Genomic DNA, 25,226 nt, shown 5'->3' on the forward strand with positions numbered 1-25,226 from the left:
CAATCTCATTTGCTACATGCCTCATACAGATTTTTAGGATGTGAAAATTCCTGAAAGAATATATCACGCATAGAGGAACATCACAGTCTTTAAAACAATATCTTATTTATTTCTTAATATTTCCCCCCTTTTTCTCTTGTGAGTTAGCATATGTAGCATTGTCCAACCATGCTGAATGTCTTTCCTGTCAAATGGATTTGGGAAATAATCTGACAATAACTCAAGTAATTATGGTGTGTGGGAGGGATGAACTGGAACCTGGGGGACAAGATTTTCCCTGTATTTTACAACAAACTCCTTTGAAAGGGATAAGAGTCATTTTTTACTGATCTCACTGTTACACGACCACTTGTACAGTACATAACTATTACATTACTTTTACTGGCACCTCATTTTCAATGATACCATTACAAAAGCCAGAGGTACATGTAGCATGACCTGCAGAGTTGTCAGGTAAAATAGTGATTGAAATGGTGGAGAAATTTATGCAAACAACATCTACATTGAGAAACAGAGCCACAATCTGGTATACGAGAGTTAATTTGCAAAACTAAGATAACATAAACAGTGAATGAGTTAAATCGATATACTAGTGTGCAAAACATTAACCAAGCCAAGATAACAAAGAATAATTGCTCAAGGCATTACAAGAAGTGCTGGTGAGCAGCACATCAAAATTTTGTCACACATTAAAAAATCTTGAAAGTGCCTGCACCATAATCTCATCCACTTGTAGACTTCCCTTGCACCAATTTCTGGAAGTGTGATATTATTAGCTTCTATATGACTTACTTAACTCCTCCGGAACAGGCCATGAAGGCCCAACGGTACCAACCGGCCGCCGTGTCATCCTTAGCCCACAGGCATCACTGGATGCGGATATGGAGGGGCATGTGGTCAGCACACCACTCTCCCAGCTGTATGTCACTTTCCAAGACCAGAGCTGCTACTTCTCAATCAAGTAGCTCCTCAATTTTCCTCACAAGGGCTGACTGCACCCACTTGCCAACAGCGCTCGGCAGACCAGATGGTCACCCATCCAAGTGCTAGCACAGCCCGAAAGCACTTAACTTCGGTGGTCTGATGGGAACCGGTGTTACTACTGCGGCAAGGCCATTGCCATATGACTTACTTACCATTTGATAAATTAAATGCTGGGATTTCAGCCAAATAAACTCAGTTTCTTCCTCTTCTGATTTTTCAGCGTGATACCTTTTCATCATCTTCAGAGTGAGACAACAGACTGAAGCTACAGTACTTGTTCCATTGTTTTACACCACAGAAACACGAGTATCAGAGAAATTGATCAGCGGCAATGAGTATGCATGAACTGAGTCTGTGGCTACATGGTTGATTAATGCTGGGCATCAATATATATAATATTAACTGTATTGTAATGATGTCTTTGTGAGTTAGTTAAAGAAAGCACATAATTCCATGATTTGTGCACACTGAAACTGCAATCTCTGTTAATGACACTCTTCACAAAATAAATTTCAACTGCTTCTTTTGTCACCTAGTTGCAAAAAGATGAAGTTATGATAGAATTTTGATATTATCATGCTGCACAGTGTGATTAGTGTCGATGCAATATTTTCTGCCACAGATAAATTTTTGGGCTGTAAGACCTGCGTGTACCTAGGGTATTCCATGTGTCTTTCATGGAGTATTCCATGCAGCTTTCACGGAGTTGTCTACCTGATGAATGATACACCACACACTCGCAGCACATCTTGTTAAGTCTCAGCCTTGTAAAATGTCAAGTTGTCTTTGATGGAACCCCAAAATGCTGCTATCTTTGTGAGAGGGCAAAAAATCACTTTAACTTTATGCCTGGAGAAGATCTAACCTATTTTTGATGACAGTTTTCCCACATAAGTCAGGGAACCCACTAATTTAAATCTCTCTTGGTTTTCTTCCTGACTCCTTATGTCCATCTTTGTTAGTTGTAGCACTTAACAAACCTGTTGTGGACAACACCCATTTGCTTCAAAAATTCTCGTAGTGTAGAATCTCATCATACAGACTGTTTTCATCCGCAATGCTGTGTGCTTAGCAAACAAAAATTGTGAGGACACTTATCATCTGGGAATGGTGGTGGCAGCTATTTGCATGTAAATATAAGTCTGTATGAAGCAGTTTCCAATAATCTGTGAGACCCAACGTGCCATCATTTTCGCAACAAATCAAAATATTCAAAAATGAAAGGCAGAACTCTTCTTTGATTTATACTGCAAATTGAATTTAAATGATTTTAAAATACTTGAGATGTATTCTCAAAATCGAGCCACATTTCAAGACAGAGAGAAATTTAAATCCATGGCTTTCCTGCCACAGATGGGAAAGCTTTCGTCAAAAATAGGTTGGCTCCTCTTCAAGCACAAAGTGGTTTACCATCCATGGAAGACAGAAGCACTTTTGGGTTCTGGCAAAGATAACCTGATACACAGCAAAGCTGGAGTTTACATGATTCACTGCGAGTGTGGCCTTTCGCAAATAAGGAAAATGACTCCTATAGTACAAGAAAGATGCATGGAACACTGTAGGTACACCTGGATCTTACAGCCCAAGAGATCAGCTGTAACAGAACACTGCGTCAACACCAGTCATTATAAACAGTATGAAAAAGTCAAAATTCTAGCAATGACTTCATCTTATGGGATTCAGTGGTGAAAGAAAACGTTGAAATTAGTTCGATGAAGAATTTAATTATTAGAGAGAGTGGTTCCAACATGGACAAATCATGGAATACAGCACTATCTTTAACAAACTTGAAAAATATGTCCCTACAGTGCACCTAATAATCATATATTGACATCCTAGTATGGATTGAGCACGTATGCACACATTCAGTTAATGCATACTCTTTGCCATCGATCAAGGTCTCTAGTTTTTGTGTGTCTATGGAAACAATGGATTGAGTCCTGTAAGTTTGATCTGTTGCCTCACTCTGAAGATGGAAAAAAAGTATAAAGCCAAATTATTAGAAGAAGAAGAATAAACAGAGTTCATACGGCTGCACAGCTGAAATTTAGTTCAACAGTTATTGTGCCATGAAAACATGAAGATACTTACCATTTGTTTCACATTTACAACATTTCTTCCAGATATAATAGCAACATAAACATCAGGCATGTTTGATAATCGTTCCAAGACACTCTTGGTCTCTGGAGGCAGAATTGCCAAGTCTGGGTGAGGTGCAATAGGAGCCAGGGTTCCGTCATAATCCAGCAGCAGAGCCAGCTTGTGGTGGTTGCCTAGGTACCTGAGAGAGACCATGATCAGAAATGGATCCCAACATTTTAAACTAGCTCTTAATTACTTCACAATGAATACTCTGTGTTGTTACTTGGACAAATATTCATCAAAGTCATCCATAGTCACTGGCTGCATTGTTGTGGGTAAACCATCATCACCATCTTCCCTCAGTGAGCCCATGGCCTTGAAAAATGATTTCATCCAATAGTTTACATCATGAAGCTTTTCTCTCCGACGAAGGTAGTTCATTCGTAGTGTCCGTTCATCTTCAGGCATTGTTAATGCCCTGGCATAAAAATTCATTATCCACTTCAAGTAACACTTTTACACTCATTGCAACAACATTAACAATTAAAATAAAATACCAAGTAGAAATAAAACCAGACTGGATTAATATTAAAGAGATACACATGTTACATATGTAACTCAAAACTTAAAGTAAAATGCTGGTTAAGAACAAAAGCCATTATCTTTAAAAAGGAAGAGTCAGAGTCAGTGTCAGAGAGAGAGAGAGAGAGAGAGAGAGAGAGAGAGAGAGAGACTACACTGAATTATTAACATCCTCATTTTATAAATCAGTTCTTTTATAAGGAGACAGATTCAGAATACAGAATAGACAAATCAATAACAAATAAAAAGAAAGATCAATTTCTTTCAAGGGCAGAGGAGACCAATGAAAAAAGATGTAGTATAAATATACAAACATGAATGAAAAAGATAGAAGGATATGATATAAATCAGCACAAAATTTGAAATCTGCAAAAGTTATATGCCTATTGCAGTCATTGTTCTAGTCACCAAAAATTTTGTGTGACAGAAAGAACTCATTAGATTAAAAAGAACATTATGGGTCTGGAATGAATATTTCACTCTGCAGTGTAGTATCAGCTGATCTGAAACTTCCTGCAAGATTAAAACTGTGTGCCAGACTGGGACTTTAATAGAAGAGTTGGTAAGGTTCTGGATTTCTTCCCAAACTTCACTCAAGCTCCTCCATAAACCTTATGGGACTAGCAGTCCTGGAGGAGAGGGTATTTCAGAGAAATACTTTTGTCACAGCATTGGGGATTGTTTCCAGGGTGATGATTAGATTAGATTAGATTAGATTAGTTTTTCGTTCCATAGATCCGTGTTGAGGAGTTCCTCGTGGATGTGGAACATGTCAATTTCTTTTTTTTTTTAAGCTAAAATAACAATACTAATAGTATGAATATATATACAATACATCATTTGTTTCTATTAGAAAATTTGTCATGGAGTAGAAGGAGTTGGCCACTAATAAGTCTTTCAGCCTCCTTTTAAACTGATCTTTATTTGTAACTAAATTTTTTATGTTAGCTGGCAAATTACTGAAGATGAGTGTTCCTGAGTAGTGGACCCCTTTTTGAACTAAAGTAAGTGCTTTTAAGTCCTTGTGCAGATCATTTTTTTTCCTGGTATTGCATGTATGAACTGAGCTGTTTGTTGGAAAAATAGATATATTATTGAGGACAAATTTCATTAAGGAGTAAATATACTGAGAGGCAGTAGTTAGTATACCTAGTTCTTTCAAGAGGCTTCTACAGGACGTCTGTGAATTTACTCCACAAATAATACGTATTACACGCTTTTGGACTCTTGAAAACTTTTGTTTGACTTGAAGAGTTACCCCAAAATATTATACCATATGACATTATGGAATGAAAGTAGGCAAAGTATGCAAGCTTTTTCATTTTTATGTCGCCTATGTCTGCTAACACTCGAATTGCAAATACAGATTTGTTAAGGTGTTTCTGCAATTCTGTGGTGTGCTCCTCCCAACTGAATTTATTATCAAGTTGTAATCCCAGGAATTTAAGACTGTCAACCTCTTCTATCTGCTCTTCTTCATACTTTATGCATATTCTGGGTGGAAACCTCTTACTGAGTCTTTTCGATGTTTAACGTCAGTGAGTTGGCTTTGAACCATTTAATTAATATCCATGAAAATATCATTAGCAGATCTTTCTAGAACTACACTCGACATACTATTTATTGCAATACTAGTGTCATCTGCAAACAAAACGAACTCTGCTTCTGGCAGTGTAACTGATGAGAGATCATTAATGTACACAAGAAAAAGCAATGGCCCTAAGATGGATCCTTGTGGGACAGCACATGTAATTTCTTCCCATCCTGATGATGACTGATGACTTAATTCACTAGTCCCTTGCACTGACACCCTTTGTTTCCTGTTAGCAAGGAATGACTCGAACCATTTTGCAACACTGCCCGTGACACAATAGAATTGTAATTTATTTAAAAGGATGTTGCGGTTCACACAATCAAATGCCTTTGACAAATCACAGAAAATACCTGCTGCTTGTAACTTGATATTTAATGAATTAAGTGCATTTTCACTGTAGGTGTAAATAGCCTTCTCGATATGAGAACCATTCAGATATAGAAACTGTGTTCTTGATAATATGTTATTTGTGGTCAGATGGTTGAAAAGCTGCCTGTACATTACTTTTCTAAAATTTTTGAGAATGGTGGCAAAAGTGAAATCGGTCTGTAGTTTGATGGTATCTCTTTATCCCCTTTCTTGAATAGAGGCTTAACATCTGCATATTTTAGCCAGTCAGGAATGTCACAGTTATAATTTACTGGTTACACAAGTAACTTAGAATTGTACTAAACTCACAAGAACATGCCTTAATTATCTTTGTTGATATTTCATCGTAACCACTAGAATGCTTTGTTTTTAAAGATTTTATTATGGAAATTATTTCTTGTGGTGAAGTGAGTGACATATTCAGTACCTGAAGCTATTTGTGAAGGCTAGTTTCAGATATTCAAGGCATTATTTACTGATCCTGACAATCCCATTCTATCAGTAAGGGATATAAAGTACTTGTTAAATAGATTTGCCACACAATGCCCACCGGTTGCTAATGCTATTTGCTCCTGTTCCTTTCTGGTTCTACCAGTCTCATCTTTCACTATATCCCATATTGTTTTTATTTTGTTCCCTGGCATTGCTATCTTCTTCTCGTAGTGCATTTGTTTAGATGTCTGAATTGCTTTTTTTTAATATTTTACAGTACTCCTTATATTTAGCTGAATCATCAGCATTGGAGCTATTTTTGGTCGACAGATAAATTTTCCTTTTTGTCTTACAGGAAATCTTTATACCTTGTGTAATCCATGGTTTTATTTTAGACTTCTGTTTAATTTGAGTAACTTTTAGAGGAAAACAGTTTTCAAACATGGTACTAACATTGTTCATGAATGTGTTATATTTTTCATTCATGTCATGGGCACTTAACATTGTTCATGAATGTGTTATATTTTTCATTCGTGTCATGGGCACTATAAACATCTTTGCAGTTCATATCTTTGAGCATTTTTCTAAAACACTCAATTATTGGTTGATTGACTACTCTCCTGTACTCAGATTTAGCAGTCTTGATAATCTGCTTAGAATTTACATCTAAAACAAGGAGCTCCATGTCATGATCTGATAGTCCATTTATTACAGGTTTTATGATATGATTTTGTTCCTTTCATTTGTCTATAAAAATGTTATCAATGGCTGTCCTTGAGGATTTAGTGACCCTAGTTGGAAAGTTTACAGTGTGAGTTAGATTGAAAGACAACATTACTAACTGCAGTAAATGTTTACTGGAAGATTGCATTAGAAAATCTGTATTAAAGTCACCAGCAATCAAAATTTCTTTGTTTCTTCCTGTTAAATAACCCAAAAGAGCTTCTAGATGATTTATGATTAGATTATAATGTCCTGCAGGTGCTCGGTAAATAGTTACTATTATATAGGATCTGTTATGTAACTCTACTGCTGTTGCACATGCTTCTAGATGCTGCTCTAAACACAATTTATTAATGTCAATGTTCTTGAATTTATGGCAGTTTTTAATAAATGTGGCAACTCCTCCTCCATCCATATCTACTCTGCAGGAGTAGGAAGCTAGCTTAAATCCTGAAATGTCTAGCATATCTATACCAGTGGTCACTTGATGTTCAGAGAGGCAGATTATGTCAATTTGATTAGATGAATTCATTTCATCGATACAAATGAGTAGTTAATCAACTTTATTTCTGAGTCCTGGAATGTTCTGGTGTAATAAAGATAACTGATACTGCATACTAATGGGATTATAACTGCTTTGGCGAAGATGAACTGGCAGTTTCTGATTACTTTCTGTTAAACATTGTTTAAATGGAGGCTGTATGCTAAAATCTGACTCCTGTTCATCTGTTTTCTCATACTGTGTCTTCCAATCTCTCTTAAAACACGTTTTCTTTCCCCCTTCCCTATCCTAAAAAAGGCATCCCTCTGACACCTGTGATCACTGGTATTTTACCACTTGTGACAGTGTCCCCCCTTAAGTTTTCTGCAACCAACCCAGACAGTTTTCCCTTCCCTTTCTATTGAGGTGAAGGCCATGCCTTGTGTAGTCCCACCTATCGATAGCATCTACAGGAATCAAACCAAAGCAGCCACCCCAACTCCAAGTTCACCCTCCCGACGGAAGAGTTCAAATGAGGCCGATCATGGCGCCTCGACACAGAGACAAATCCCACACTCGTATGCTTCATTGCTTTCACTATTTTGTAGAATGTCCACTGTGAGGGTGAGTTATGAGTCAAGCCTGGATAGCAACCTGCTATATGACAGAAAGTTAAATTTCAGGGTTTTCATCCCACATCCTTCTTTATTTTTATGACCAACAGATTTTGTTATAATCTGCATTTCAAAATGTGCTGCAAGTCTTCTGAGAGGGGAGAATGCACAGTGTTGCAAAGTGCACTATGTGTATCAGGCACAGGAATGTGACTGACAGCCCAGAGGAGTACGCAAAGCTGATAGAAAGGCATGCTATGGCAAACCACTAGGGACAAAGATATGCATTCAGAAACTGGAAATCCTACTCTGATGGTATTCTCAAACAGCTAGGACAATGACATTTCAAATTAAAAAAAAAATTTAAAAAATATACAGTCAGATGTAGCAAGAACAAGAAGGTGACTTTAGTTCTAGGTGATCCCTCTTATAATACTGACATAAGTGAACCTAGCAGCCAGTGTAACACAGGAAAAAATGTCAGGAAGAACAGCTGCACTGCAGGTGTTGAAGAAAAGGGATCAAGTGAAGGCACCAAAGCTGAAGAATGATAAAAACTGGGATGCAAACAAGAATTAGCAGGTCTACAAAATTATCTTTGCTGCTTAAGTTTCTATGAAAGAAGGCTGCATAGTTGACTTTGGATACAATGACAGTTGGAGAAATTTTGATATAATGGAAGAGGATGAAGTGAATTTCATGTAAACCAGGATTTACTACATGTGAACTTGGACTTTACTACACTGCTGAGTGTTACTGGCTAACATGATAAAAAGTTTTTCTTCTCTTTCTAGGATACAAAAGAATATATTGATTTATCTGAGTTTCTTCAAAGTGAATGTTGAATAAACTCCTTCTGAAGTCATTAGGTTTAACTTCATTGTATTTTGATGTTACAGTATTGTTTAATTTTTCAACTAGTACTTGTGAACTGATATCAGTTGAACTATAGATGGATGTTAAGCTAATAGGAAATCTTTGTTAAAATTAAAATAATAATAATAATAATAAATTTTTTTAGGAAGTTTGGTATCACTATCCTTTCCAAATCCCTGACATAAAAAAGGACAGGTTTTCCAAGACAACAGACAAACAAAATGGCTAGCCATTGTCCTGAAAAACGTGCTAAATGCATTATGCAGTTGCATAACCCACTGCATGTTTGAAAAATATTTAAATAGCTGAGTACCAATCTTCATGTGATTATGGCAACTGTTAGTGCAACAGGAAGAAGACATGCTTTGTTGGTGCTGCACATTTTTGCAATTTTGACTGAGATAAACTCAGGCTGCAGTGCTCTTCTTTAGTACACCAGTGTAGAAACAGCTAAGGAAAAAATCATTGCAATTTGCATATTCATTCACAGGCAAGAGCCCACTTCGTAGTTTTCTTTTGTGCGAGACCCTGTCTGCAAGATTTGTGTGTCGATTTGAAATTCTAGATTCACATATTCGACTGTTCACAATTATCTGCATAATCTTTCATCAGTTGTATCAATATCTGTTTGTACTGTGACATGCCATGAAATATCAAACATTCATTAGTGCCATCAGGGTTGCCACAAGCTTCCCCAAGTAAAATTCCCTGATATTTCCCTGATTTACAGACAAGTTTTAGCATTTTTTAACTCAACTCATTAAAAGACAATTAGCACACTCAGTTTAAAGTTATTTGTTTGCTGTGCTGTAATACACTGCACCAGCCAAAATACAGCCCACTGTTAATGCTGTTCTTGAACACAGAATGAGTTGGCTGACATTTGTAAGTGGCTGGAAATTGCCCCGATTACTGCCAAAAGATTGGCAGCTGCTGCAAATCAGTGTGTTGGAAAAGCTCCCAGGAGTCATATCTGTGGTACTGGTACCAAATTTACTTCAAGTACTACCCTCTCCTGTGGATCCTGTCTCCTCTGAGGAAAGTAAGGAATCTGTCATTATTCATCCTCATCCACTTGCCTATGAGTGGCATTTCAGTGGTAAAGCTAGGCATCCTGTACAAGGTGGATGGGGGCCATGGAGGACTCAAGGTGTTATACTCATCCCCCAAACGACAAGTTTGTGGTGCTGTCTTTCATTGAAACTGAAATTGAGCCAGTGGGTCTCACTTCATCTGATTTGGGGAAACCTGTTTTATCCAGTGTCAAGAGGAGTCAAATGCAAAATCATTGGCAATTGAAATGTACAGTGAATGATAGTACCCCTCAGGGAAATGGCAGCAAGGGACACAACAGGACATCATGTACACTTAGTGTGTATGCCCGGGGGCTTTATTTTATTTGACATGTTGATGAGACTAGTCCAGCAGCCATTGGGGGAACAGGGTGCAGCCAACTGCAGATAGTGGTGCATATTGGATCAAATGACACCTGTCAGCTGGGCCCTGGGGTCATACTTGGATTATTCCAGCGATTAACAGAGAAAGTTGAGGAGACCAGCTTTGTGCACATAGTTTCAATGAAGCTCACAATCTACAGTATTGTTCCCAGAACCGATCACTGCCCTTTGGTTCTGAGTCGAGTGGAAGGACTGAACCTGAGATTTCAAAGGTTCTGTGACATGATAGCTACAACTTCCTGAACTTCTGACATAGGTTTGAAAACTGTGGCATTCCTTAAGTGGGTCAGGTGTGCAATACATGCCAGAGGCTGCTACCGAGGTGTTTTCGATCACTTCCAATCCAGATAAATGATATCTGTAGGAAACCCAAAAGTACCTATCTAAGATCAAAAGGAATGCCTTCTACAGGTGAAAGTATTGAAATTCTAGTGCTTAACTGCCGAAGTATTCATCAAAAAGCGCAAGAGTTCGAAGGGTTCATGAAAAGCAGTGAAGCTCACATAATGCTAGGTAGAGAAAGCTATTTAAAATGATAGCAGCGAGATGTTTTGGGAAAATTTTGACGTATATAAAAAGAATAGACTAATGGGAAATGGAGGTGGCGTATTTGTTGCAGTAGACAAGAAACTCATATTCATAAAGACAGAAATTGAAGATGCATGTGAGATTGTTTGGACAAGAATCAGTATCAGAGGTGGGCATAAAATGGCAATTTAATCGTACAATTGTCCAACAGACTTATCTCCTGATGTCATTGAAAACTTTAGAGAAAACTTCAGTTACCTTGCAAGTAAGTTTCTGAATCATACTGTAATCACTGGAGGAGACTTTAACCATCCAGCAATCAATTGGGAAAACTACACTATGCTACTGGTCGGCATGATAAGATTTCCTTTGAAGCATTACTAAATGCCTTCACTGAGAACTGTCTAGATCTTATAGTTCAAAATCCAATCATGATGGAAATATATTGGATTTAATGTCAACAAAGAGACTTGACTTCTTTGAGGGCGTCAACATCGAAACAGATATCAGTGACCATGATGTGGTTGCGGCAGCAGTGATTACCACAGCAAAAAGGACAACTAAAACAAGCAGAAGGATATATATGTTCAGTAAACTAGGTGACATCAGTAGTGTCATATCTCAATGAGGAATTTGAAACTTTTACACAGGGAGGAGCATGTAGAGGAACTATGGCTAAAATTTTGAAAGAGTAGTTGATCATCCACTGGACAGATATGTACCCAGTAGAATCCACAGTATACAGTCACTGTAGAAAAACTTCGAAAGAATAAGAGACTGCTGCATAATAGGTTTAGAACAAAGTGTAGAGCAGTAAATAGAGAGATGCTGAATGGAACGGGTTTGGCGGTCACGAAGTCTTCAATGACTACCATAGCAGGATATTATCAAATGATCTTCCACAAAACCCAAAGAAATTCTAATTGTATGCAAAGGCTGTTAGTGGCAACAAAGTTAATTGCCCAGTCCCTGGTGAATGAGACAGGAATTGAAATTGAGAGTAGCAAAGTAAAAGGTGAAATGCTCAAAACTGTTTCCAAATGTTACTTACACACACACACACACACACACACACACACACACACACACACATATGCCTACGCCCCTACGTGGTACTGCATAGATTAACAGTACCAATGTTATTTTTTGGCAGGTGGACTGGCTGTAGTGAGGGTAGTGTCGGGTGGGATAGGGCGGGTAGAGGGAGAGAAAGATGGGAGGCAGGGAGAGGGACTGGGGGTGGGTGACTAGCAGCTTGGGGAGAGACAGCCAGCTTGCAGGCTAGGGATGTAGGATTGGCACGACTATAGTGGCCACTGGGAAGAAGCACATGCTAGAGGCAACACGTTGACCTGAATTGGGAGGGTATGACAGGACGGAGGAAGGAGAGGACAAGTCCCATTTGCGTAGATGGAAGTTATCCTTCCTTGCAACACATCCTCCAATCTCACAATCATACTGGTATCAATCTCAGGTATGCCTCTGCCCACACACCCGAGCCCTTTTTTTCACTTCCTATTGTCCTGTCAGCCCCTTCTAATTCATGTCCACACGTCATCTTCAGCGTGTGCCACTTCCCACTGGCTGCTTCAATCATGCCAGCCCATATACTTGTCACCCTTCCCTCCCATAGTCTTAGCCTGCAAACCGGCTGCCTTCCTCCAAGCCACTGGCACCCACCCACCACAACCAACCCACCAGCCAAAAAATACCATTGACACTGTTAGTCTATCTGGCACCATGTAGTGGCATAGGCATGTGAATACATGTGTGTGTGTGTGTGTGTGTGTGTGTGTGTGTGTGTGTGTGTGTGTTGTGTGTGTGTATTTTTACTCTAGCTCGTTAAAGGAACTCTCCAAAAACTAGCAAGTTTTTTTCTTTTGTGTGTGCCTATCAGCTCAACGCTTCTGCTTTTCAGTGAGTGGTGTTCTTTAAAGTTTTTACATCATTTTCAAAATACTAACAGTATTCCATCCTGGATTTTCCACTGTTTGATATAAAAGTGTTAGGTTTATATGACAATGAAAGAACCCTCAAATGGACATATGATGCTGAAGAAGTGTATGTATATGTTTGTGGATTTAGGGTACTCAACGGCGCAGTATGAGTGCCATGAAGCCAATGAGATTGATATTAAAATTTTCTTAATATTAGAGGAATAAGTGTCTACTAGGATATGATGGTAGTGTTATCTTTAAGACACAACCAAAATTAAATTAGCTCATTTTAATATCGTTTCATTATGAGCAAATTACATTATCACAGGTTGTAGTTTACATTGTAAACTGGCATATGACATTTAAAAATGTGGCTGCCATAAGCCTGAAATGGGATATGTGAGGTTCCTTTAATGAGTATACCACATGTAAACAAAAAGACGAAAAAATGTTCTGTTTTGGGAACTAATTTTTGTAGACCTAAGCTACAGCATGTGTGAAGAAGACTTTTCAAAATAATACATTTCTTATGTTACATGATAAATACTGCTGCAAAGTACCAAAGTTTCTGTGGGCCAGATATTATATTACCTCACCACTCTAGAATAAAACATTGCATGTACAGATGTTAACTTTTACATGCCTCATGAGTGAATAACCTTCATTCACAATAGTGAATGAATTGAGATTGACTATAGTTTTGAATAGGGGAAAGCTATTTCTCATTTGTTTTATACCCTTATGAGAAAGCTAGCATTTTAAGAATCAGTGTGATGGAAGCTGAGTATATGAAAGAAAGTTAAATCTGTCAAATAGCATCTCTCCAATTTATATCGATGTAAAAATAATATATGGTCGGTCGGTCGGTCTCTCTCTCTCTCTCTCTCTCTCTCTCTCTCTCTCTCTCTCTCTCTCTCTCATCCTACGCCTTCAAAAAAAGTATTTCACAAACCTAATCAAGCAGTCATATTCATGTAAAAATATTCTGTTACAATCATTATTTTTAGCTGTATTAGGTATAGATGTCCTACTTATTGGTGATGTATTCAGGAAGTCTATTTCGATCTAATTTCAAATGGCTCTCGAGCATCATCAATGTAAATATTACATGAAGAGGCAGGCACTACATGATAAATTCATAAGTCTTGATGCCCCACAGTCTTTTTCTTGCTGGTGCAGGAATAAAGGGTTAAGCTGTGAGCATTCACTAATGAATCTATAAGACTGTGATACAGTGATGCATACAGTGCGATATATGGATGTTTGGGTCAGTTTGTGAAGTGTGTACAAATAATCTATTGGTAAGCAGACTACTCCCAATAAACAGGAAATCTGGTTTCAAGCCCCTGTCTTGCACAAAGTCTCACATGTCAGCAATAGACGGGACAATATTATGAAAAGCTTAGACTGTTACTCACCATATAGTGAACATGTTGAGTTGCAGACAAGCACAACTAAAAAGATTGCTAAACAAGTGAGCTTTCAATCAAAATTGTTTTTATCTTACACCATGGTGTGCTTGTCTGTGACTCCACATCTCCACTATATGGTGAGTAGCAATCTACCATTTTCATAATATAACAATATTATGAGATGGAGAGCTGCTATCCCCATATAGTGGAGATGCTGAGTCGCAGATAGAGACAACAAAAAGCCTGTCACAATTATAGCACTGTCACACGCACAAATGCAACTCACACAGATGACTACAGTGGCAGGCAACTGAAACCATACTGCAAGCAGCAGCACCAGTGCATGATGGGAGTGGTGACTGGGTGGGGGTGAAGAGGAGGCTGGAGCAGGGAGGGGAAGGGATAGTATGGTGGGGGTGGTGGACAACGAAGTGCTGCAGGTTAGACTGAGGGCAAGAGAGAGGTGGGGAGGGGGGGGAGGGGGGGGGAGTAGCAGAAAAGGAGTGAAATAAGAAGACTGGGTGTGGTGGTGGAATGAAAGATGAAAGCTGTGTAGTGCTGGAATGGGAACAAGGAAGGGGCTGAATGGGTGTTCAGCAACTAACAAAGGTTGAGGCCAGGAGGGTACTGCACGGAAACTTCCCACCTGCGCAAATTCAGAAAAGCTGGTGTTGGTGGGAAGGATCCATATGGCACAGGCAATAATATTGTCATTATTCCATCCTGAATTTCCCATTGTTCAATAGGTAGGACATCTACACGTAGCACAGCTGCTGCCAAGTTATTCGTACTCAGTGAATTTATTTTGATATAATTTAGAATGGTTGTCAATTGATATGAATGTAAACTCTACACGCTGAGGAGTGTGCAAAATGATAACTTCATAGGTCTCAATTCCCCACTGTCTCATTCTCATTGGTGCAGAGATACAACGTCAAGCTGTGAGCAGTCACTGATGAATCTAGTAGACAATGATATAGGGATGTCAACAGCATGACATACTAAAGACTGGGTTGGTCCATGAAGCATGCATGGGCAACCTAATGGTAAGGTGACTGCTATTGATAAGCAGGAAATCCAGCTTCGTGTCCCGGACCGGCACAAATTTTCACATGTCACCAATAGATAGGCTATCTGTACTTAATGCCGCTGATGTTAAGTCATTCCCATTCAGCAAATTTATTTTGACACAAATAAAAGAGTTGTTGGAGGGCTGCACTGATGTGTCAAGTTAGCATCCACTTTCGGCACTTTCTAGTTCTTTGAGAGATGGCTAGATGCACACTTCCACAAACTTTGTCATAACCAAATGTTTCATGAATTACATGAGGCACAGTTCCATTCCGAATTTTCACATCAGCAACAGTCTCCATATCGTGATCTGACAGCTGGCAAACGATACACCCACAGTTGAAACTGTCGCAGCAGAAATGACAACACAGAAATGTTCAAGCCAAAGTAAGACTTTAATGTATCACTATTTAGCACTGATATGTTGCAAAATATAAGACACTGCTTTCTGCAATGTTGTCCATTGTACAACAAATTTCTGAAGCAGGCTCACTTTTGGTGTGGGGGACATCTGGTTAACAACCCTTTGCTTTGAAACAATCCATCTGTTCCCTGCACTTGTGCAATTGGGAAAGTTCCATGTTGTTACTACCATACTGAACACAACTAGATACACTAAATCAAAAGTACAGTACTGTTTTACTCCTTATAACAATTTGTACAAGCACTTTCTACATAATGAATAATGTGTCTGCAACTGTCATTGAACTTGTTGTTATGTATAAACAAATAGAAAAAACAAACACCTAATATTTTAAAAGTAGTAGTACTGAACATCATGCTGCTCACCTGTGAATTATTTCAGCAGCCATGTGTACCTCATATGGATTACAGATCAGTGCCTCATGCATCATCTCACCTGCTCCAGCAAATGGTGAAACTATTAGAACTCCTGGAGGCTCATTAATCTGACAAGCAACAAACTCCTTGGCGACAAGGTTCATTCCTGGAATGAAATAATATTTAATTAGGTCACATTGGATGGAAATTTCAAAATGGCAGAAGCTCATTATACGTTAAACTTCTGCACTGTCACACAACCTCCCAGTTAATTGCATAACTTTTCTTCCAGTAGAATCCTTGAGTATCAAATAATAAAAGGTAAAAAATGCAAAGAATATCATAATATTGATACATAAATACGTACAACAATCATAAACCACGGAGAATATTAAAAGTTAATTTTGAGCACATCTGCAATTTGTCTAATACATTTGTTGGATTCACATCAGATTAGATTAACGGAGGGTACTGAGCCTATAAAAATGATATTATGGATGTTTACAGGCTTCTTTCACTGAAAAGAAAAAGTAACAGCAATGCTAAAATAAATGCAGGCAAACACAACTTCCTCACTCACCAGTGCAAAAAGAGTTTCTATGGCCACTGTTGGCTACAGACATTTTCCTACACCGTAACATGTTGATCCACTGGAGATTTAATTAGACTACATTATATAAGGGGCGTTCAAAAAGAAACAAGCCGGAGACATAATTACAGAAACCAGTACCTGTATTGACCCTGGGTGTTGAGACAATTGTCCCACTGTGGCTTAAGGTGGTGAATAGCTGTCTCATAAAATTCCCAGTGCTGTGATGTTAACCAGTTCTGCAGGTAGAGCTGGACATTGTCATCCACACGAGTGCATGAAAGGTTATACTGATGTTCTTCTTTGGCCAATACGGCCCCCTTCTGATTCACTTCCTGCAGCATGGGACAACAGTGAATGCCCAGCATTACTCACAAACCTTGACTACCCTTTGCCAAGCGATCAAATCAAAACGACCAGGAAGTCTCACCCATGAGGCCATTCTGCTTTACGAAATGCAAAGCGTCATACGGCCAGCACAGTCACAGCACTCCTGCAGGAATTCAAATGGCAGGTTATCAGCCACCCTCCATACAGTCCGGGCCTCTTTCCCTGTGATTGCGCCAGTTTTGGTCCCCTTAAAAAGGCCCTGAGGAGCAAGCGATTGTCCCAACAGATCTATAGTAGGGAGATCGTCCAGGATGTAGAATATGTTAATTGTTATTTGACAAGAGCTGCAACATCTGTCAGCAATACTCAGAAACCAGTAGCAACATATACACACTGACAATTTTAGCAGTAGTGGGAAACTTGCTACTTCACAAGTAGAGGACAAGAGAAAAATTCCTACAAAACAAATAAAGGTTTGTCCGTAAAGTGGTCAGAACAAATGGCTCAGCTTATATAATGATCTCTCTGATGGTGTTCACATACAGACTGGAATCAGTGATCATAATCAAGTTCTAGCAACAATAGGGAGCAAGGTATAAACACCTAGAAAAGTACACAACAAATTCCAGATGTTCAATAAAATGGAGAAGGATGAGGTTAGCCCATTTCTCAGAGAGGAGTTAGAATCATTTGGTTCAGGCTGTGAACATGCAGAGAAAGTATGGCTCTAGTTTGAACAGTTCTCCAAGCTCTAGAAAAACAAGTACATACAAGAATAATTGAAGATAGTGGAGAATGCCTTTGATATACAGACAATTTCAGAAGCTTGTTAAGGAACAAGTATCCACACTAGCCTACATACAAACAAAGAACAAATCTTTAGATTGCAGATGTTAAATGAAATGAATTGGCTACCAGCTTGAATAACTTCTGTAGCAAAATATATATAATCACAAGACCTATACCTCAACCTCAAGAGATTTTTATATATCTAAAACAAAGATGATGTGACTTACCAAACGAAAGCGCTGGCACATCGATAGACACACAAACATACACACAAAATTCAAGCTTTCGCAACAAACTGTTGCCTCATCAGGAAAGAGGGAAGGAGAGGGAAAGACGAAAGGATGTGGGTTTTAAGGGAGAGGGTAAGGAGTCATTCCATTCCCGGGAGCGGAAAGACTTACCTTAGGGGGAAAAAAAGGACGGGTATACACTCGCACACACACACACACACATATCCATCCACACATATACAGACACAAGCAGACATATTTAAAGACCAAATATGTCTTTAAATATGTCTGCCCGTGCCTGCACACGTGCGGATGGACATGCGTGCGTGTGCGAGTGCACACCCGTCCTTCCCCTCCCCCCAAGGCAAGTCCCGAACTCCGGAGATGGGAACTGGCTCTTCAATATACCCTCTCTTCCCGTTATCCACCAGGCCTCAATCTCCGCTAATTTCAAGTTGCCGCCACTCATACCTCACCTGTCATTCAACAACACCTTTGCCTCTGCACTTCCGCCTCGACTGACATCTCTGCCCAAACTCTTTGTCTTTAAATATGTCTGCTTGTGTCTGTGTGTGTGTGGATGGATATGTGTGTGTGTGTGTGTGCGAGTGTGTGCCTGTCCTTTTTTTCCCCCTAGGGTGGGTCTTTCTGCTCCCGGGATTGGGGTGGCTCCTTGCCCTCTCCCTTGGAACCCACATCCTTTCGTCTTTCCCTCTCCTTCCCTCTTTCCTGGTGGGGCGGCAGTATGTTGCGGGGGCTTGAATTTTGTGTGTGTGTTTGTGTGTCTATCGACGTGCCAGCGCTTTCGTTTGAGGGTCACATCATCTTTGTATATATATATATATATATATATATATATATATATATATATATATATATATATATATATATATATATATATATATATATATATATATATATATATATGAAGGAAACATTCCACGTGGGAAAAATTATATATAAATACAAAGATGAGGTGACTTACCGAACAAAAACGCTGGCAGGTCGATAGACACACAAACATACACACAAAATTCAAGCTTTCGCAACAAATTGTTGCCTCATCAGGAAAGAGGGAAGGAGAGGGGAAGACGAAAGGAAGTGGGTTTTAAAGGAGAGGGTAAGGAGTCATTCCAATCCCGGGAGCGGAAATATGTCTGCTTGTGTCTGTATGTGTGGATGGATATGTGCGTGTGTGCGAGTGTATACCTGTCCTTTTTTCCCCCTAAGGTAAGTCTTTCCGCTCCCGGGATTGGAATGACTCCTTACCCTCTCCTTTAAAACCCACTTCCTTTCGTCTTCCCCTTCCCTCTTTCCTGATGAGGCAACAATTTGTTGCGAAAGCTTGAATTTTGTGTGTATGTTTGTGTTTGTGTGTCTATCGACCTGCCAGCGTTTTTGTTCGGTAAGTCACCTCATCTTTGTATTTTTATATATATATATATATATATATATATATATATATATAAAAAAAGAAAGATGATGTGACTTACCATGCGGGTCGATGGAGGCACGAACGGACAGATACATGCACACAGGGTTCAAGCTTTCGCGGCGGGCTGTTGCCTCGTCGGGGGGGGAAGGGGGGGGATGTGGGTTTTGGGGGGGAGGGTGGGGAGTTGTTCCGGTCCCGGGAGCGGAGGGACTTGCCTTGGGGGTGGGGGGGGGGGGGGGGGGGGGTGCACTCGCACACGCATGCATGTCCATCCGCACGTGTGCAGGCACGGGCAGACATATTTAAAGACATATTTGGTCTTTAAATATGTCTGCTTGTGTCTGTATATGTGTGGATGGATATGTGTGTGTGTGTGTGTGCGAGTGTATACCCGTCCTTTTTTCCCCCTAAGGTAAGTCTTTCCGCTCCCGGGATTGGAATGACTCCTTACCCTCTCTCTTAAAACCCACATACTTTCGTCTTTCCCTCTCCTTCCCTCTTTCCTGATGAGGCAACAGTTTGTTGCGAAAGCTTGAGTTTTGTGTGTGTGTTTGTGTTTGTTTGTGTGTCTATCGACGTGCCAGCGCTTTCGTTTGGTAAGTCACATCATCTTTGTTTTTAGATATATTTTTCCCATGTGGAATGTTTCCCTCTATTAATTCAAGAGATTTTTAGTTTGTTTTAGGGCTGTCAGTGGCACGAAAATTGGTTCCAAGACACTCGGGTACGAAACAGGAGCTAAAATAAAAAATGGCAAAATAAAAGATGAAATGTTGAATTCTTTCTTCAAATGTATCTCAAGGATGTCTTCAGTGCCTTAAACTGGCAAAATGAAGGAGGGATATGAGTTTGTAGACCATATGTGAACTACATGACAACATAAACAATACTGTATGAATGCAAAAAATGGAATGAGTGAAGGTAACAACTCACTGTACACACTGATCAGCCGGAACATTATGATGACCAACCTACTATCAATACAAACCCATCCAGGCGATAGCAGTGTCACCTTGTGAAGAATGAATTTTGGTATGGGGAGGCACACTATATATGTGAGTTTGGCCAAGGGCACATTGTGATGGCCCCGAGGCTTGGCATGAGCACTTTGGAAACTGCACAACTTGTCGAGTGTTCCAGGAGTGCTGTGGTGAGTGTCTCCAACCCGTGGCGAAATCAAGGTGAAACTACATCCAGACATCAGAGGGTTGTCTAGCCACCCTTGACTGCAGAAGCTGGATGCCTTAGGCTGGATAGACTCGTAAAACAGGACAGGTGGTGAATTGTGTGGGAACTAACATCAGACTTTAATGCTGGGCAGAGTACAAGTGTGTCTGAACACACAGAGCACCAGACAATCCTAACGATGGGCCTTCACAGGTGACGACTTATGCATGTGCCAACGTTAACTCCACGACATCGATAACTACAACTGAAGTGGGCACGTGACCACTGGCAATGGACATTGGCACAGTGACAGAGCATTACAATGTCTGACAAATCCCAATACTTTCTTCATCATGCCAATGGGAGGGTGTGAGTCTGTCGTCTCCTTGACACCTGTACTGCGGGACGGAGACAAGCTGTCAGTGGCTCCCTTATACTATAGGGAACATCCACATGGGCATCCATGGGTATAGTGGAGATTGTGCAAAGCACCACGATGGTCAAGGAGTATTGTACACTGGTTGCAGATCATGTACATCCTTTCATGACTATCATGTTGCATTTTTCAAGATAATGCACCATGTCATAAGGTCAGGAGTGTGATGGAGTGGTTTGAGAAATGCAGTTCCTATTGATGTGCTGCTCCCCCCCCCCCCCCTCCCCCTCCCCAACTTGCCAAATCTGAACCCAGTCAAATACATTGGGGGCGTGACTGAACATGGCATCAGAATTCATTGTCCCCCTCCCTGTAATTTACGGGAATTAGTTGATTTGTGTGTGCAGATTTGGTGCCAGCTCCCTCCAGTGGCCTACCATGGCCTCACTGCTTTAATGCCATGATGTGTCACTACTGTTATCCATGCCAAAGTGTACGGACATACCAGCTATTAAGTAGGTGGTCATAATGTTCTGGCTAATCAGTGTAGTTGAGGCACAGGACAGTTGACAATCACATAAACAAGATTTGAAATGTTGCTAAATTTCAGGTCATGCCCATATATGGTGAGTTGTTACCTTCCCTCCTTTCATTATTTATATCTGAATTGCCTTAATTTCACTGTAACATGTATAGGAGCACATGCACTTACACTTTTTTATCTTCTAATACTCTTAGGACACACACACACACACACACACACACACACACACACACACACACACACACAGGAAAAGGAGTCATGAACAAACACTCAAAACTACACAATGGATATACCCAATACACACACAACTGACAAATTGGGAATGATGATAAATTGAAAGCTATAGCTGGAGGAATTGCTCATGACCAGTGGAATGACCATTGCAATATGGCAAATCAAACAAACCTAATGCCTGAGGAATCGAACACAGATATAATTCATTCACTGCACAAAAAAAGGGGGTTATAGGTCACATTTGAATAACATCCCTAGTTGTGAGAATAACTTTTATCCAAAGTTATTCACACAAGAATTCAGAAAAAGCTTGGCAATCATAAGACGAATATGAAACATCAAACAGCTTGAAACATAAAAACATATCAATGTAACTAAAATTACATTCAAGAACACTAAATCAAGAGTTTCATTTAAAGATGAATTGTTGGAACAATTTGCATTCTCAACTGGTCTTCGACAGGGGGATGGACCCCAACCTGTACGGTTTAATTCCATACTTCACCCAGTCCTGCGAGAATGAAATTCTGGTGAAACATCAAGATTGGTGCAACTAGAAACCTTTACTGCCTCGTATTTGCAGACATTCTTGCACTACTGGAAAATAGTTTGAAAGAGGCTACATTCAAAACTGAACAACTAGAAAACATAATGGTAAATGTGGGACTACAAATTACATGGGTTAGATAGATAGGCCACACAAAAATTATGTTATGCAGCTTTTAAATGTAAGAAGATACTTTTATTCACACAAGAAAAACATACACGACTGTTCATTATCAAAGTTATCAAATACTTAACTTATCAGGTTACAGCAACAATAACACTGAGGGCCAGGGAGGTTGTGTGCGCTTAGTGAAGGTTTCATGACACAAACACAAAGTACATCACTGCCAGTGTATACAGACCAGGTGATTGAATTTTCCTCCTCCTAGCATCAGTTTATCTCAGACTGCTGGAGCAACGAAACAAACTAAGCCTTGAAAAGACACAGCGATGGTAGGCAATGAAAATCCCATGACTCCATTTTGTTAAATTCTGCAGGTGAAACAAAAGTGGTTTCTTATAAAATAAAGTGATACAGAATGATGCTACATGTGTTAACCGTACAGTAGAAGCCTAGTTATTGACGGATTAGTGAAATCCGTCCACTTTCACATCTCTCTTTGATTATGGAATTACTGGTTACTGGAATTACGAGTTTTCACAGCTAGGTAGAGTTAAGAGGTTTTCATTGCCTACCATCGCACAGGTTATTCGTGTTTTGAAGAAGTCTTCTCAAGAACATGTATACAGTTATAGGCCTATATGGCTAGCATCAGTTTACTGTAAAATTAAGGAACACATTTTATGTTTGTACATAATGATCTTTCTGAAAGTTGAAACTCTGCTCCATAAAAATCAACACAGATTCAGAAACAGTGGTCTTGTGAAATTCAATTCCCCTGCTCGTCCAGCAGTTCCCAGGTGATACCATGTACTTTGACTGCCAGACAATGTTTGACACAGTTCCCACCATCAGTTACTGAATAAAATATGAGCTGGAGCAATGCCAGACCAACTTTACAATTAGAGAGACTTTATGGCCAATATGGAGATTAATTGTGTCAAAGTAGCTGAGACTGTGTCCCAAGGGAGTGTTGTAAGCCCATTATCATTCACAACAGGTACAACAAGCCTAGTAAACAACATCAGAAGTATTGTGAGGATGTTTGCAGATTATGCTGTCACATACATGAAAGACACAACACCAGAAAACTATATCTTGCCATTTAATGATACGAAAGCAATGGGTACGACTTCCAGAATGCGGACTGAGCATCATTCCCGATATGCATATCAAGTCAGTGAAATTAAAATATTCAGCTGCTTCTGGCAGTCTGATTTCATATGGGATCAACAAGGGAATTGAAAGTCAAACATACCATCTCGAAGAGGTGTAACAAGAGCGACAGCAGCATCTCGATAGAAGGCAGCCAGCTCATCTTGCCCCACTTGGCCATAAATGTATCGAATCGGAGACCAGTTGTAAGTTGTGAAACGACCATTTATGCGCCCCACCATTTGGTCCATCTCTTCTTTCAGATCTTGATATTCTTTCACATCTGTTCTTGATGGAACTGATATTTGAAGAAGCGTAACCTGTTGGCAGTAAAAACACTGAGGTATTATAATAACCCAATCTTAGTAATTAATAATTGCTCATTCATTAAGAAGTATACCACCATTACTATTTAAGCAGTACTCTCATCATTTTGGATCAGAACGAATTAAGATCAAAATACAACTGATCTGCAGTCACATAGAAAACAATTACAGAAACTCAGGTATAAAACTCTTATAGAACCTATTGTAAATTATTCATTTAAAATAAAGGCTGCAATAAGCAACGTGTGCTCTCCTGACAAATTAAATTATTGGTACTGAATGTGGAGCACCAGTCACAAATTGTGTTAAGATTATATTTGATATATGGTTTATTCCACAAACCATAACAGGAAGGTCCTTGAACAAGGAATGGCATTCACATCAAAGAGTCACCAAAAGAAAACAACCATGATCATCAAAAGAGATCGCATTACTGCAATGAAGATGTGCAAAACCTATAAATTTCAAAGTGGCAAATAATACACAAATCAATTGCTAAGGAATTCAGCAGGGAACAAGGAAATGGTCATAAACACCTTCTCGAGGCTCCTCTTAAACTGCACGTCATAAGTATAGAGGACACTTTCCACACCAAAATAAGTGACTGTAAGTGAGGATTTGACTATTAAAACAGTCATTTCCAAAAATAAACATTTTCTCCTCCAGAGAGATGAAATAACTTCTACATCTTGTTCAGACTTATATCTTTTATGTTGTTTTCCAGATATACTTGAAACATTTCTGCGACATCTTTCTAATGAACATTGTAGCCTAACAACACAAAACATTTTTGTAAAATGCAACACTCATTGGAGAAGATCATATTTGCCAGAAAATAATCCTGGAACAAGTAACACTACACAATAATAGCTATCTGGGTATTTATAACAATGAAAACAATCAATTATTGACAAAATTATTGGGCCGTCCTCAACAATCAGTCTTTCCTTCTCGCCCCGTACGGAAAGTCTCCCCTGACCCGCAGTTCTGGTTGACTTTCCCAAAATCTACCCCTTTTCCTAAACCTCCCTAGATCTTTTCCTTCACCCTTCTTCCTTCCCCTTCAACCCTTCTGCCTGAAGAAGAAGTCACTGACTCTGAAAGCTTGCCAATTACAACAGTCTTTTATATGTGTATTTTCCTGCTGCTTAGTGAGAAGACTTTTTCCCTATATACAGGATTCGGTGCAGGGACTTCCTTATTTGAAACGCTCAGCACACGGTGGCTGTTACTCGTTGTTGCATGGGTTTCAGTGCAATAAAAAATGTGAGACTTGATTTTTTTAAGGTTAGTTTAAGTGATCATGCAATGGAGAAGAGAGGAGCGCATGTTCGTCATTGTGGACTACTCTTTGAATGGATGTTCGGTCATCAGAACTAAGCGTGCAGTCAGGAAACAGTTCAACATTGCACCTGGACATTGTGTTCCTTATGAGAAATCAATTATTATGTGGGTAGACACC

At 39.5% G+C, this 25,226-nt stretch overlaps 1 protein-coding gene across 3 annotated transcripts in view; it reads right to left on the reverse strand.

Annotated features, from left to right (window-relative positions):
* Positions 1-25,226, reverse strand: part of LOC124803094 (alpha,alpha-trehalose-phosphate synthase [UDP-forming]) — a 117,498-nt gene that overhangs the window by 40,341 nt on the left and 51,931 nt on the right. For all 3 annotated transcript variants that reach the window (XM_047264249.1, XM_047264248.1, XM_047264247.1), the window contains 4 exons: positions 23,542-23,758; positions 15,932-16,088; positions 3,350-3,544; positions 3,076-3,265 (listed from right to left, as the gene is read on the reverse strand). In XM_047264249.1, the coding sequence (XP_047120205.1) occupies positions 3,076-3,265; positions 3,350-3,544; positions 15,932-16,088; positions 23,542-23,758 (759 nt within the window). The remainder of the gene's footprint in view (positions 1-3,075; positions 3,266-3,349; positions 3,545-15,931; positions 16,089-23,541; positions 23,759-25,226) is intronic.

This window comes from Schistocerca piceifrons, chromosome 6, assembly GCF_021461385.2.
Source record: "Schistocerca piceifrons isolate TAMUIC-IGC-003096 chromosome 6, iqSchPice1.1, whole genome shotgun sequence".
NCBI lineage: Eukaryota > Metazoa > Arthropoda > Insecta > Orthoptera > Acrididae > Schistocerca > Schistocerca piceifrons.